Source organism: Fulvia fulva, chromosome 5 (assembly GCF_020509005.1).
Source record: "Fulvia fulva chromosome 5, complete sequence".
NCBI classification, from domain to species: Eukaryota; Fungi; Ascomycota; class Dothideomycetes; order Mycosphaerellales; family Mycosphaerellaceae; genus Fulvia; species Fulvia fulva.
Window position 1 is genome coordinate 4,048,247 of NC_063016.1, and position 14,998 is coordinate 4,063,244.

General features: G+C 54.7%; 5 protein-coding genes across 5 annotated transcripts; 1 reads left to right on the top strand and 4 right to left on the bottom strand.

The window, feature by feature from the left end:
• Positions 1-80: 80 nt before the first annotated feature.
• On the bottom strand, positions 81-788 carry CLAFUR5_06241 (uncharacterized protein; the record flags this gene model as incomplete). Its single annotated transcript, XM_047905389.1, has 2 exons — positions 81-357; positions 415-788. 2 exons carry the CDS (start codon positions 786-788, stop codon positions 81-83), a joined length of 651 nt encoding a protein of 216 aa, XP_047762662.1.
• Positions 789-2,170: 1,382 nt separating this feature from the next.
• Positions 2,171-4,041, bottom strand: CLAFUR5_06242 (putative phosphatase PSR2; the record flags this gene model as incomplete). Its single annotated transcript, XM_047905390.1, has 3 exons — positions 2,171-2,632; positions 2,684-3,867; positions 3,996-4,041. The coding sequence occupies 3 exons, from the start codon at positions 4,039-4,041 to the stop codon at positions 2,171-2,173; spliced, it is 1,692 nt and encodes a 563-aa protein (XP_047762452.1).
• A 1,228-nt stretch (positions 4,042-5,269) lies between these two features.
• On the bottom strand, positions 5,270-7,296 carry CLAFUR5_06243 (Fumarate reductase flavoprotein subunit; the record flags this gene model as incomplete). The annotated part of the gene is made up of 4 exons (XM_047905391.1): positions 5,270-5,918; positions 6,052-6,383; positions 6,534-6,720; positions 6,863-7,296. The coding sequence occupies 4 exons, from the start codon at positions 7,294-7,296 to the stop codon at positions 5,270-5,272; spliced, it is 1,602 nt and encodes a 533-aa protein (XP_047762453.1).
• Positions 7,297-8,194: 898 nt separating this feature from the next.
• CLAFUR5_06244 (Phosphatase 1 regulatory subunit 3A) lies at positions 8,195-10,508 on the bottom strand (the record flags this gene model as incomplete). Its single annotated transcript, XM_047905392.1, has 2 exons — positions 8,195-8,563; positions 8,643-10,508. The coding sequence occupies 2 exons, from the start codon at positions 10,506-10,508 to the stop codon at positions 8,195-8,197; spliced, it is 2,235 nt and encodes a 744-aa protein (XP_047762455.1).
• Positions 10,509-12,978: 2,470 nt separating this feature from the next.
• CLAFUR5_06245 (uncharacterized protein) lies at positions 12,979-13,421 on the top strand (the record flags this gene model as incomplete). The annotated part of the gene is made up of 3 exons (XM_047905393.1): positions 12,979-13,036; positions 13,080-13,171; positions 13,206-13,421. 3 exons carry the CDS (start codon positions 12,979-12,981, stop codon positions 13,419-13,421), a joined length of 366 nt encoding a protein of 121 aa, XP_047762456.1.
• Positions 13,422-14,998: the final 1,577 nt, after the last annotated feature.

The window sequence follows — 14,998 nt, forward strand, 5'->3', positions numbered from 1 at the left end:
ACTTCAGCAGCGTTGCTACCCTCCGAGGTCTCGCCTGTATACCACTCTCATTCACAGTGGCCTTTGTGAGACGAACATTGTTACTGCTTCTTCTCATGAACCGCCATCTCCTCCGACACCAAAATGCTCAAGACGACCGCTGCCAAGCCCACCGTCAATACCACGCCGTAGACCTCCATGCCTTCGGTAGATCCCACCCATGCTGCGAATGCTACCACACCAGCCAATTTCAAAGGCACCCCGGACCGATCGAAGAATTTGACCCCGTCCTCCTTCTTCGCGGCGCTGGCCGTGGTCTTGAGGACAGTTCCTTCCTTGGAAGATACCTTCTTCGAAGATACCTTCTTGCCCATAGGACTGCGGACATGTCAGTAAAGTCGCGATCACAGCGGCCGACAGAGAAAGTCCACGTACCCAGCCTTCAGCTCCCTCAGCTTCTCCTCAAGCCATATGTCGGCGATGGCCTGCATCGTTTGAACTTGGTAAAGTTGAGCCGTCAGGCCCAACATGTCCAACTTTATCGCCCCGACCTCATCCATGGTAGCCTCGATCTTGTCTTCAACAGTGCACAAGGCTTTGCTCATGAGCCCCTTCGTTGGCTTCGTAAGCTTGCTCCTGTAGCTCGGGAACGGAATACCGCCTGCGTTGCTCTCACCGATCGCGCTCGTGTTGCTCCGACCGGCGCTGTCGTTGGCGGCCTCAATAGTTGGAGTGAAGAGTGGCGTCAGGATGGCTGAGCTGGCGGAAGAAGTCACGTCGATCTCGTTCTTGCGGAGTTTTTTCGGCATGGTGGCAGGATTTCCAAACTTGGTGTTGGCGAATGCCCCAGTTGCCTCAGCTGTCAGAACTGGCTTTGCGGTTCTGGAGGACAACGTGTTGTGTGGCCTGGACTGCCTGACTTTTTTGGCAATTAAGAAGATGTGAAAGGTAAGAAGGCAAGAGCGAACACTTTAAGACGACCATAGGCTCGCCTTTGAGATACCCACCACCCACCAACCTCCTCAGGCAACTCAAACAGGCACCACACCGCTCATAGTGTCTAGCATCATGACAACGACCTCTCCTTCGGGAACACGCATCAGCACCTGATTCAAAACCGCTACTTGGTTTGTCCGTCAAAGAAACCGCATCAAAGCTCATCTCCGGCCCACTTCCGATGGCGCGGATGGATGCATGAAGCCGTCTTGCATGCAAACAGTGCTGGTCAGACCGCCCAATGAACTTCCGAACCTGGTTTGGTGGCGTTCGCTCACTTTAGCGGTCGAGATTACTTCGTGCGAGTGTGACGTTTGGGAGCATGTGAAAGCCAAGTTCCGTGCAGCCATTGCGATCGTTCGGTACGGGCTGACCTGGACGTTCAGAGCTATTAATTATATCTGTATGAGCTACACTAGCCAGCCAGCCAGCCAGCCATGCTCTTCGCCGGCAAGGCAGTATCAGCCAAAGTACCTCTCACGACACACTTCCCACGCACGCCAAACGTGCTTCCTCAGACATGCTTCGTACACTCTCACCAGCTAGCTAGCTAGTTACAGTCTTCATCTCAGAGTGATGGTATGATGCTTTGCTTTTCTGGTGATACACACAACACATTTTCCAACACAGAACAAAAAAAGCAGCATCAACCCATAGGGGTATCTCAACACCCGTCCACGCTCGAAGTAAACCCCAGAATTGTGCATTCCCATCCATCCCTTTTTGGTGGTAGTGATTCTCTCTTATTTCCCGCCGTGTCGAATGTACTGTGGTCGATGGTGATTACAAAGGAAAAAGGCCATACATAACAAATGTGTTGTAAATGCATCCGCAAAGAACGATTCGCTCGCTCGCTGTAACGCCTGCCTCTCCACCTGCGAAACCCAAAGCAATGCGAATGTGTGATCCTCCATGTGCATCCATGCCAGTCTAGTGGTATTGGTGTAGCTTTTGCATAGCTAAAGAGGTTGGCGAACGTCATGCTGTACATCTATAATTCGTGCGCCCTGCTTCATGCTCCCGGAGCGTGGCTGTGTCTAAGCAGTCTGGCTGGAGCGATTTCTGGTTGCATGATAACGGAAGGCGACTGCTGTTTCGGCTGCAATAGAGAGCCGAATGGGTATCTCAATAATCCTTGTCAGAAGTGATCGCTGTGATGCCGAGTCGTGAAGCTGGGCTGTTAATGCTCGCCACACTATAGCGCAACATCAAGCACCATGCTGACATCCGCGACCTGCTCGCCGGAAAGATCTTCCAACACAGGAATCAGATCCAGGAGCTCATTGTCGTGTGCATCACTAAACCAGCTGCTTATCGGTACCGCGTGTTGCGGGTGGAAGATGTAGCTGGTAGGGGAGTTGTCGATGATGATGGTCTCCTTGAGTTCCCGTCCGACTTGACTCAAGTCCTTGACGTAGTTGCCTTGATGGTTGTAACAGCTTTCCCGGAATAGTCGGTGATGGATCACATTGTGAATGTCCAGCTGGTCGAGCAAGGGATCGCCATATTTCGACACTGATGCGGTGAAGACGACCACCTCGTACAGCTCACCCACTCGCTTGAGGAATGTATCTACGCCAGGTCGCTTTATGACGTATACATTGTGATATTGGCCTTCGATCTCGACCGGGATCGTGAAGTCAGCTTGATGGAGAATCTGGGACGGTGTTAGTGTTGCTTGTGTCTCTTCATGACTCATCAAGCTCACCTTGAAACTGCTGTGCACCAGCGTCTCATCCAGGTCCAAGACTAGACACTTCCGTCCGCGGTGTTCGGGCCTCATGGGAGGTAAGAGTGCACTGGGCCTCTGATCATGCTCTGATGTGGTAGCTATCGAAGTACCTCCTGAAGTCGCCAGAGTGCCATCGTCAGACTTCGGTAATGGAGGCGGCGGAGGCAATGTCGTCACGTCGTAGCCTTGTGACTGGTCTTGATGAGATCTTTCGACGTCCTTTGCAATCTCTTGTGCCTCGGCTTGCGTCAGTGGTTCCTTGTCGGCCATCTCAATGTCCTCATCACGCCGTTTCTGCTCGGCTGTTCGGTCAAATGTGGGGTTTTCATCGTCCACCGGTACTACGGGGGTCGGGGCTTGTACTTGAACGGAAGGATTGTTGCTGTTGCTTGTATCGAGCGGCCCACCTGACGGCCCAGAGGTAACGATGTGTGGTGGACCAGTAACGGGCTCGGCTGGAACCATGTTTCTGCCAATTGGATTGGTCTCCGGGTTAGACTGGATGGGCGCATTTGCAGGAAGATCAGGAACGGGCTTGTCGCTGGCAGCACCTGGAGTCTTCTCCGACATGACAGTATCGGATCCTGAACCATGATTCTCAGCCTGTTTCTGCGCAGTCTTTTCATCAATGGCATCCTTGGAGTCTTGTGTGTTGCTTGTGTCCGTGGTACTGGCGTTCTGCTGCGTTCTCGATGATTGCAACTTGGCAGGCTGTGTTTTGTTGACGGGCTTGGCCGGTTGTGCGGGTTCCTGCACGGGAGAGTCTGCATCATTGTCGGATGTACCGCAGCAGGGCAGAAAGGACAAGATGCCGCCTTTCTTCTTCGGTGGCTTCTGCTGGTCTCCCGGCTGTCCTGTGCTTGACTTTTCGTTCAGATGGTCTTTCCGCCTGCTGCCCGCACTTCTATCTCTCCGCCGACCCGTCAGACTTCGTTTTGAGCCTTGCCCTATACTCTCAGAGCGACCCTGGGTTGCATCGCTAGTCTGTGTAGAGGCACTTGGCTGTGCAGACTGCCCAGGGACACCTAGTGTTGCGCTTTGCGATTCGTTGGCGGCGCCGACGTTCGACGCACCGGGTTGTGTACTGCTGCTGTTAGTAGGCAAGTCCCGCGACGACGACCGCGGTGGGGGCACGAACGATTGTGATAATGTGGCAGAGTCTGAGGCGAGAAATGTTAGCTTTGACATGATGTTTCGCGATGCGCCAGTCCACGTGCGCCCGCTTGCATGTGACAGCCTCGAGAGCATGTGACGTTTCGCATGGCCATCGCAGAGTGAAAGAACGTACCCTGCACTGGCACTCCCGAGACGGGCTGCGCGCCCGATTGACTCATTGGTTGTACTCGCGGCTCCGGCGGAGCATCCACGATGGTCGGGGTGGTGGTGCTGACGGCTGTATTGTGGAGAGCGAACGGAAGTGCGCTGGACCTAGCGCTGGACCTGGGGACACGAGTTTCACCCCGTGCAGTCGAGGGTCTCCGCGCAGCGACTGTATGGCGGTGACGGGTGCGTTGCTATGCGGACGGCGGACGGGGATGGGAGCAGGGTGTTGTCGAGATGTGTGGTGGTGGTCGGGCAGGTGTTCGCTCGGCGAGTGAGGCGGAGTTGGAGGCGGCGGTCGTGTCGCACCTGCGTGTGGAAGGTGCAGGTGTCGGTGGCAGAGGTGAAGGTGCGCTGTGTCGCGTGAAGCTTGTCTCGACGTCGGAGTGGTGTGCGCTGTGCTTCAATGCCAATGCTGTGCTTCGGAACGTGACGCGCATGAGGTCGCCGATGAGGTCGAGAATATGAGAGTCAGAGGCGTGCAGCACGGCGGGTACGGTAGCGGTAGCTCTGTGAGCGGAAATGAGCAAGAGCAAGCTCAGACCTGCACAACTCGACCTCGTCTGCCCCGCTCGACCAATGAGACGGCCATAACCACCATTGAGAGCACATACGCCGCCCTTGCAGCCTCTCACGACGTGCTCGGCTGTCTGCTGCATGCTGTTAGGCACTGGGCTACACTACGCTGCACGCCATCTGCATCCCGCTGAACCTGTTTCGACCCTTTGCAACATCTTCACCACGCTGCCCTCCCGGTTTATGCAGCGCACGGGGAATGCGCTTCCAACACAAGGTTTCAGCGTGCTTTCCTCCATCTGGGCAAGCGTCAGCGGCAAGAACGGCCAAGCGAAATGTGCTATCGAAATCTTGATCGGAGAAGGCCCGCAGTCCGCTTCGTCTTCCTCCTTCAACACCACAGCAAGGCTGCGGGGCCGTACATATCGACGCTCGTGATTGACCGTCACACTCATCAATATTTGACACCGATCCAGCTTTGCTACACTACATTGCAGGGGCTCTGTCTTCCGCCACGTCTGCCACTCTGCCGTCAGACGCCGTATCCTTGGCAGGTGCTACGTGGGATGCTGGCAACACCTCGTGTTCTGCAAGCATCTTTGCCATGCCATTACGGCACCCGAGCGACATCTTCTTCTGTGACCCTTAATATGCTGACGTCGTACAGAGCATGCACTCACACCTCAATCTACATCAGCGAGCTAGCATATCTTGGGCAGTCGCATCTTACTGCGAGCACGCCGACATCCTCTGTGCTCGCATTGCGGCCACCTGGCCAGCTCGTCTGCCAAAGACACCACCAGCTGTCAATCCGCTGCCGCCAGGATAGTTACTATAGAACAAGCCGCCCACCATCTCACCAGCACAGAGCAGTCCTTCGATTTCCGAGCCGTCATTGCGTAGCACAGCAGCACTTTCCGGATTGATAGCGAGCCCACCAAATGTGAATGTTATGCCAGAAGTAACCTTCACAGCCAGGAAAGGCGGCTTCACGATCGGAATCGCCCAATTCGACTTTGCCAAAGCCAGCTGCTTGCGGGACGACTGCGTCGAAAGGCCATCCCTCTCCGCAGGGTTCAGCTGGACATCCGGATACTCTTCGCCATGTGCCTGGATGGCTTCGTTGTATTCAGCAATTGTGCGCGCAAAGTGCTGAGAGTCCCTCAAGCCATCTTGCTCCAGCTTCGCGGCAAGTTCTTCCATGCTATCAGCGTAAACTTTCCGGACAATCTCATCGCGGTATTCTTCCTTCCGAAGCCAGTTCTGACCATCCTTGTCCCATACCTGAAAAGCAATACCACCTGGCTGCTCCAAAATTGCTCGACCGGACTTGGCGTATGTGTAGTTGCGCAAGTCAATACCTTCGTCCACGAACCTACAAACAAAAGTTCGTCAGCTGTGCAAAGGAGTCGCACGGTGTTGACCCTCGGCTAAGCAGTGCGCGTCTCTCGCGCAGCATTACCGCCTAGACCACTGAGCAGTGCCTCGAAGCCTTGGATACGACATACCTCTTTCCGTCTGCATTGAGCATCAGGCCTAACGGGTAACCCGACTTGGTGAACTCGTTCGTCTTCTCACGATCGCCACCATTCTGAGGCGAATCGGCATCCCAAGCCACGCTATGACAGCCACCCGGACTGAAATCACCCACAGTCTTTGCGCCAAGTCGTATTGCTTCAAGAAGCATATCACCGGTGTTGTGCGGCGTACCTCTCGTGTGTGCCAGTTGCCACCCTGGCCCCATCCACTTTTGTCGAAGCATAGGACTTGCTTCGAAACCTCCGCCGCAGAGTATCACAGAGCTGGCCACGAGGCGCTGCACGTTCCCTGCTCTTTCGATCTATCGAACGTCAGCCATACCCTGAGGAACCACCTCGCTATCTCAGCAAGCCATGCTGAGGGTAAGGACAGCGCGTCAGGAAGCGCCGGCCTCCGCACTCCACTGACAACCAGACCGCCCTTTGATGCCTCCGATCTTTGGGAAACGTACCTCGAGGCCTGACACGGCGCCCTTCTCATCTACCACAACACTCTTCGCAGCAGTGTCGAACGCTATCGTACAGCCTGCATCCTTGACTGCCTTTACCAGACTTCTGATCAGACCCTTGCCACCATCCTCGACCGTGAGATGTAGACCTCCCCGGAACTGCCAACGTCCGTTGACTTCATACGCTTGTCTGCCAAAAGTAATTGTCAGCTATACTGAATACTCAAGCATTAGTGCCTCAGCAGACAGCGTATAGCACGGAGAGCAAAGCATTAAAAACACAAGTATCCAACTAATAACCACTGTACCCACCTCTTCTCAACAAGACATACCTCCGAAAACTCAACCACCAATCCACTCCACCCACCTCCTTCAACCACCTCACCGTCTCCAAACTCTCCCCCACAAGATACCTTCCCAGCTCCCTACTACTCCTCCCTCCCGTCACACGATCCAAATCATCATGAAAATCATCCGCCGTGTAAGGCGGCAGATCAATCTTATCCTCAAGCTCTGCGGGAACATTCGAGACAATCGGTAGAAGATCCTTCAACCCGCCATGCTGCGTGCGGTACGCAGCTGCCGTGAAATACCCGTTGCCACCAACCCAGTCTTCGGGGGCTTTGTCTACGAGGAGGACCCTTGGAGCGTAGCCTGGAATGGAAGTCGCGGCGGAGAGGGCAGATGTTAATGCTGCTGCGCCGGTCCCTACCACGATGATGTCCCAAGGTTGGTTTGCTATATCGTTGTTGTTGTTGGACGGCATGGTGGCAAGACTGCTCGGGGAAGGGTAAAGGAGTGGTCGCTGAGGTCAGGAACGGCGAAGGGAAAGGCGAATATATGCTACATGACATTGACCACTGGTGTGTCCCGGTATACGTGTTGATGCTATGGAGTCCTGGAGTGATCGTGTGGCATTCAGCCGAAGTCGCAGTGTCGGAAGATCGATGAGCCGCCACAGGTGAGGTTCAATGACGATCTTGGGCTGTTTGAAGTGTTACATGTATCTATCCCACGTGAGCGAGTCATCCCACTCATCGGCTCGCCGCTCCAATACCATGGCTGACCCCTCAGGCGGATGTACACAATTGCAGCTGCGACGACCAAACAGGAACAACTGGATGTAGAGTTGTTATTCAATTCATCCTATGCTCAGTCGCGCAGCGAGATGAGAGTTCAGGACTACAGCCGTACGCCTCACCGCCAGCCGCACACCTCGCTCCATCCCCAGCGCCACCTTGAAAGGACCAACTTCCTGACGCAAACACCGCTTGATGAGTATCCATGCCAGCTATGCACAAGCCATCCACAATGTTGTGAAGCACGGGCCTCTCTGCCCACTTTTAACGCAAAAACCCAGCCACCACCCTATTTGCGCGCACCAGCACGCATGTCGAGTGAAAGAAACCCAGGTAAAAGCAAAATCTATGCCTGAACGCCATGCATGAAAAAGCACAAACCCGCTAAAAGTGCAAGAGTAAAACAATCGTCTGCCACCAGTGTGTGATGACCACGTGGTCGTAGCTACACGATCTGGCAGCGACCGAGCGAAGGAAACCTCGCAATCATCGTATATCGTAATCGTAACAGCATCGCTGCATGCTTCGCATCGAGTTCTAGAAATGGTGGGATGCAGGATGTCGTGTCAGTTTGGACTCGTCATATCAACCAAGGATGGCCGTTTGCGTTGGCGTATCAGAAAGATATCCATCTCGGTGACTGCTGTGATAAGGATACCCAAAGCTGACGGGTGAGGCCGAGCGCGATCCCAAGCCTTGACCTGTGGTCGGCACTGGGGACTGGGACCGAGACATGAATGGTATCAAAGCTGGAGAGCATGCTGCTCGATCTTTGGCCACAATCGTGGGTAGGACCGGAGAGTTCGCAGCAGATGATTCCGAGGAGGTGGCAGGTTCGGCCTCCTGAGTGCCATCTGTGCTAGGAGGTTGCTTTTGCTGCTGCGACGAGGAGGACTTTGAGTTGCTAGTCTGCAACGGCGATGCTGCCTTGCCAATTCCAGTGCCGGGCGTAAACTGAGAGGAGCGGTCAGCTTTTGTGTCGTTCCTAATTGACCTTGGCTGCAGGTGCAGTGGAGTTGCGGTTGGAACCTACGTAGCAGAACTTCTGAACGAGATCCTTGTACTGTTCTGATCCCATTGCAGGTCGATCCGAAGTGATGGCCTCCGGTCGACCAGTTATCTCGGGCTTGCTTGGCTCCACACGTTCAACAGGACCCAGAGGGAAGTAACTACCTCCAGCTTGCTCGGCTGCAGAGCCATTCATAAGTCCGCTCTGGCGTCCGAGTTTGTCTTGTGCACTAGACAAGGCAGCAGACAGCGAGTTGCCAAAGTCGTAGCGACTGCCCAGACCATTGATGGCAGCAGAAGGAGGACCGCTGACAGAGAAGGTTGGTCGCTTTGATCTTGGCTTCAGCTTGATGGAGTTGGAGGGCGAGTCGCCTAGGAACTTGGACGGCGTGCCAAAGCTATAAGCAGAACTGGTATCAAGTCGCGAGACAAAGTCATCGTCGACAGAATCTTGTCTGCCTCGTGGTGATGACGCGTTGTGCTTGCTGCGTGGGATGGCGTTCAGCGGACGCTGGCCCAGAGGGCTGTGCTGAACAGTCTTCTTAACATGCTTCTTTTCTGGCTGCGTTCTGCTGAAGTCGACTTGGTAGTTTCTGTCATTGTTGTTGTCCCAGTATGTTTGACCACCAACGTCGTAGCGTACGCACAGCAACAGGGTCTTGTTATCGATGTTGGCTTGGTCCGTCAGCTTGATGTGGAACTTGAACCGGTCGCAGCCGTCTTTTGGCGGGCTGCGAGGATAATTGTTAAACTCCGCGACGACCTCAGAGGTAGTCTTCCAATAGTCTAGGGTGAAACGGGCAATGACGAGTTTCTGGAAGGAGAGGTTCTGCACTGCGCAGATGCCCACCAGTGTAGTCTTGTCAGCAGACAGGAAAATGCGCTCCAATCGGACAGGCTTGCTCCGTCGGGTGACGGTATCCTCGGGGAAGTTGGCAATCTTGATCTCGAGCTCGGGCTTGGCCGTTTCCTCGAACGGAAACTCACTTTCACTCTCATACATTTCCACAGGAGACGTGCCTGCGCTGACGGCGATCGGCTTGTCAACCTGTAGAAAGTGTCGGGTTTGGTTATCGCTGTCGTTGAAGTGTACCGATTTCGAATAGGTTGGCGTTCCAGGCATGCTCGAATAACGCCGCCTGGACGACGGCCTCAACGCGGGCTTGACAAGCTCGCCGGACTTCTTCCGTACCAGGGCAGGCTTCAACGGATTTCCGTCATCTTCCTCACTGTCGTCCGATGTCTGTGTAGGTGATTCCGAAAATGTTGGTGTCTTCAACATAATCTTTGTTTCGGTCGACGATCGGGAATGCGAAATTTTGCGAGCGGCAGCTGATAACGCGGCAGGCGAGGTCACTTGTGAATGCGGTTCCGATTTGGTCTGCAGTGCAAGCTGCGTGCCGACCTTTTCGGGCGATCCTTCTCTCTGCTGCGGCAGCGCTCGCACGGCTTGCTGCAGTTGATCCCAGTTCTTCTCCAGCTCTCGGCCTCGCTCATTGCTGCCTTCATCCCCATCCGAGTTTTCCGACGAGTCTGGTGGTGATATCACGGCACCCGTGGGGATGCGAAGGTTATTCCTGGGCGGCGGCGATTGGCGGAGGCTGTTCATTGTTGCAAAGTCCAGTGCCGAGACCTGAGCATTGGGTCCCTGGACCGGTGTCGGTGGGGCGGCATGATCGGCCTTCGGTATCGAGGGTGAACGTCGATGCTTGTGCAGGTACGAGGCAGACGAGTGTGATCGCGGTGGTTGCGGCCTATGCGATACGGGCGATCGTGGCACGCCATTGTTGTTGTTGTTATCGTCCTGATGGTATGAGGACGATCGGCTGATGACGGGGCTGCTGGACTTTGACGACGCAGGCGATTGCTGCGATGGAGGCGTGTACGGCATTTCGCTTCGGCTGCGCGTACACGGAGGGTTTGATAGGCGTCGAGTCGCTCAGATCATTAAAGGTATAATCCAAGTATTAACGGCACTGTGAGTGAGCGTGTGTCAGCAACACTTTCTCTTTGTCTGGTGGGAGTGGGTGGTGATGGTGAATGGTGGGCATCGGTGATGGCCCCAACCAAACATTCGTCATGCCGATGCGTGCTCGTGATGGGGTCGACTCACAGAATACAAGAAACAGCGCCAGACCAAGTGACGGCTGATGAGAGATGGGTCTGCGTAGGTTCGTCGGGACGAAACTCGACAGACAGGTGCACAGCTAGTGAAAGCCGGCGAGCTGTTGCGGTGCAGGTGGTGGCCTGAAGGTGCAGAGTGGTCTCGGGCAGACCAGACGCGACACTTCTTCGCACTGTTGAGGAAGCAGCGAGCGGTGGTGCCGCGCAATGGCTGAGCTGCTTGGGTATATGAGCGAGCAGCAGGCGGATTTCTCAACCTGAATCGCAGCTGCGCGCTTGGACTGTGGGGTGGCAAGAGAGCCCTGGTCCTGGCGTGTTCCAAAAAGGTTGTCGTTGGGGACAATTCGAGGCGAAGAAACAATGGTTGTTTATGCCCAACAGATTGCAGTGAACCTCGCTCTGCTGCGAGCAACAAAGAACAAAAGCAAGCTCGACTCTTGTGAAAACGGGGTCTCTGCGTATATCAATCCGACTGCCGGATTATGCAGCTGGCCTAGAAGTGGGCGGGACTGGGCAGTGGGCAGTGTTGAGAGGCCAGCGGGGGGCAGCAGTAGTAGTACTCCTGTACCTACTACCTACCTACACGACCAAGACACACTCTTGCCGGAAACGCTGGTGGATCGCCAGCATCCTGCGCCGGACTCTGTTCTCCACACCTAGCTGACTGGTAAGCGAGCGCTTCGACGCGCAACATGCACGATCCTTTCGTTGGGACAAACTCAACTCGGCCTGCAGCGCGCGCCAAGCGGCGACCGGCATGCCTGGTGAGATACAGTAGTTGCTGGGTACAATTTGGTGACCACACGCGGTACCTCGACACTCGATACGCTTCACGAGCCACAATTGCTGTGCAGTGTCCACTGTGCAGTGTGATGAGTGAAACGCCGCGCTGCTACCAAAGACGGTCTACGTGCGACAGTCTTGCGCGTGCCACCGCCGCTTCGCATACCACGCTGATCAATCAGTGTCCATGTCGTCCGATGTCAATGTGCCGTGTCCATGTCCGCAGCCAGCAGCCCGCAATTGCATGCCTCATCAAGTCAGAGACGACACACAGACGTTCGCAACGCTCGTCATCACCGTCGTCCAATATCCACCGCCGCACTGTCGCGGATGTCTTCCTTGGAACTGGATGCTGGATGTGGCGTCGTCACCGTAAATGCGAGCCCACTAAAGCCGTTTATGCGCAAGTGCGGGCAGGCATGGGCAGAATAAGCTTCGTCGAGATGCCGCCAGCCAGAGCGATACACCACGATAGACTGTCGCTGGGATGGACACAGCGAAGGAGACTCGACGTCGACACGTTGACCGCTCACCAACAACATGGCCACACGGCAGCGCGCTTCCCGCCCGTGTCACCACCGTACATTATACATGTCGAGGTGAGGTGAAGGTGAAGCTGCACCAAGGCTTGCACTGATAGCCGACGTCCGATGTCCGGCGTGTTGTGGTGTGGCTTTCTGCGCGACATGGCGTGAGGAAAGTAAACGGCTGGCCCACACACTCGTCGCCTCCCTGGGGAGCTGCGGCGTCACTGAAAACCACCGCGGAGAGCAGCCTCTTTGCTGGCTGTGAACCTAGCTAGCACCTTGAACCAGCTCTGCAGATATGGTGCAAGGTATGGAGATTCGGTGCTCTGCGGCTTGCGTTATCTCACGCCATGGCTCACCGATCATGCTTGCTGGACTCCGCGGACCTGACAAAGTGCTCCAAGCCAGCCAAGGGACTCTTGCATAGACTCGTGGTGGCATGTCATACCGTCACCTACCGTGTCACTTCATTACGACGACCTGCAGCTCGCACATCCGGCCCATCCTACTGGTGATGGAAGATGCTTGTAGGGGCTTCTGCGCTCTCAGGCCGGTTATCAGAGATCGTGGAGCTTGCAACTCAACACGCCCCATCTAATCTGCTAAACTTGCTATATCGACGATCATCGTTCGTCGATTTGGCAAAATATCTATTTCAGCTGTCGCAGCAAGGAAGCCTCGCTGGTATGCTTGCTAGAGCTTCAGAGATCCGCTTGCGGCTCTGCACATCTTCGGGGACAGGGTGATGGCGGAGACCGATCTGGGAGCATGGGTTGATTAGACAGTCAACAATCGTCTGATCGTACCCGTACGGTGGCTTCGCATCACTAACTCATCACCCGGCCGTAACGACACAGATCGCAGTCTGTCACATTGTGTGGCATTCTGCTAGAACGTCGATAGCACATCAATTTGTTCAATCGCAGTATGCTGCAGTTCCAGCCACAGATGTACCCCGCCGCCGAGTTCGAGACCATGATCTACGGTATGGAACCCTGACAACGTGGCACCCAAGCACCCAAGTACAGTATCACGTCAGGCGCGCCACATATATTGGCTTCTGCCGTCCCAAAGTGGAACGAAGGTGAACATCTTTGCAAAGAACGGTAACACACCAGGCGTACGTCTACAAGGAAGGTGCGCAAGTCTCACAGATCATCATCTTCACCGCTATGTATCTGATCCAAACTCTATTTCGACCTTCGAAGCACTTCATTGACCATGGAGCTTCAGTGCGGGGAGCTTGCAGCTTGTGGGATAATCTTCAGGTCCTGCCACGAATCATCGCGGTGGTCGAGATGCCGGTCAATAGTGGCCTCCTTCCAAATCTGATTGGCATATATGTCAGCCAGTCAGGAGAAGGAAGCTAGCTTCGGAGACCGATGGCAAAGTCAACGTGATGAACGAGTATTGGTGCACTACGACTAACCGAGAACATACAGTCCTGAGCAGAACCGCCCACCGAAAGATCGAGCGTGAGACAAAATCTGGGACACAGGAGTTCGGTATCGATGGATGCGAACCACCAAGCGAGCAACTCAGTACAACAGCACTGCTCTCGAAGCTACCATTGGACGCAAACGATCAACTTATTTGTGTCTGAAAACGCAATGTTCCAACGGCAGCAGCAACAACGACACACCAGCTTCGCTCTACCAGAAGCATGATCTGGACGATGGCAAAGGTATGACCGCCAACGATGGATCGAATGTGCTTGGAGAACATCTGCAGTACCACACGCCGCCCTAGATACATGTGAAGGGACGTCTTAATACTAAGGAAGCATTGCTGGACCTAGACATCATTCCACATTGTCATGGATGAATGTAATTATGCACCGCCACAGCCAGACTGCCTTCACCATGGACCACAGAGTACCACTCTGAGTACCACCGGCGTACCCAACAAGCCTGACACTTCAGACTCAAACGCCCCGAACCTCATCGTACAGCATGCGATCCACAACACATACATTAGAACGACCATGGGGTGCATGCGCTGAACCCCAAAGCCAAAACCCCAGTCCGGGCACATTGTTCATCTCGAACGCTACCAGAGATCCTTGCCTCCACTTTATTTCAATCACAGTTTTGGTGGGTCTGGGGAAGGGGCCCCCATTACTTCACTGTGCCAGCCACTACGCGCTGGAGGAGATTGCAGCTTCCCCAACGTGATAGAGACAACATCCTCAACGAACAACGAGTGGGTCGTAGGCCTCGGCGGATTGCGGAGAATGCCTGTCTCGACTCCTCCAGCATCTCCAACTCTCTGCATCAAGATCGTAGAGGCCCAGACAATGCATATGCGTGGGGTGACTTTCATGTGCAAGGTATGCGAGACTTCGTATCGTGTGAGAGCTCTCGTGATGGCATTGTTGCTGATCTGCATTGTCTGATTGTCTGATCTCTTGACAATGCGTCACTGCAATTGCAGCGCTGAAGAGATTGCCCGTTTCACGACAGTATGCACTCCGCACTCTGTGCTCGTGCAGACGAGGATCACAGTTCTGTGCTGGGCACGCTGATGTTGTGCTTCGTGCTTGCCGATGTCATGAAACGTGATACCGGCGCCTATCAGCGCAAGGCCATGACAGTCGCGGTATCACGAAGCAAAGGCGTGCCATTCTTCATGCATGCACTTCGTTCTCAATCAGTAACGTGCAGTCGGCTCCACAACACTGTTCCAATCTTCCTTCAGACCCTCGAGCACTCCAACACTCGTGTTCGGCCCGACTGCATGCTACCGCCAAGGTAGAACTCCGCCGTCGTGGCAAAACGGATCGCGCGGGCACCAAGAGTCAACCTTTGCATCCTGCTGCAAGTCGTTGCGCTTACCTGGGGATCATCCTACACTGGTGTAGCATTAGCATGACAGAACGCACGGCTGAACCTCTTATCTGCTGCTGTAGTATCAAAATACAAATGATCAGCTCCAGGGAGATACAACA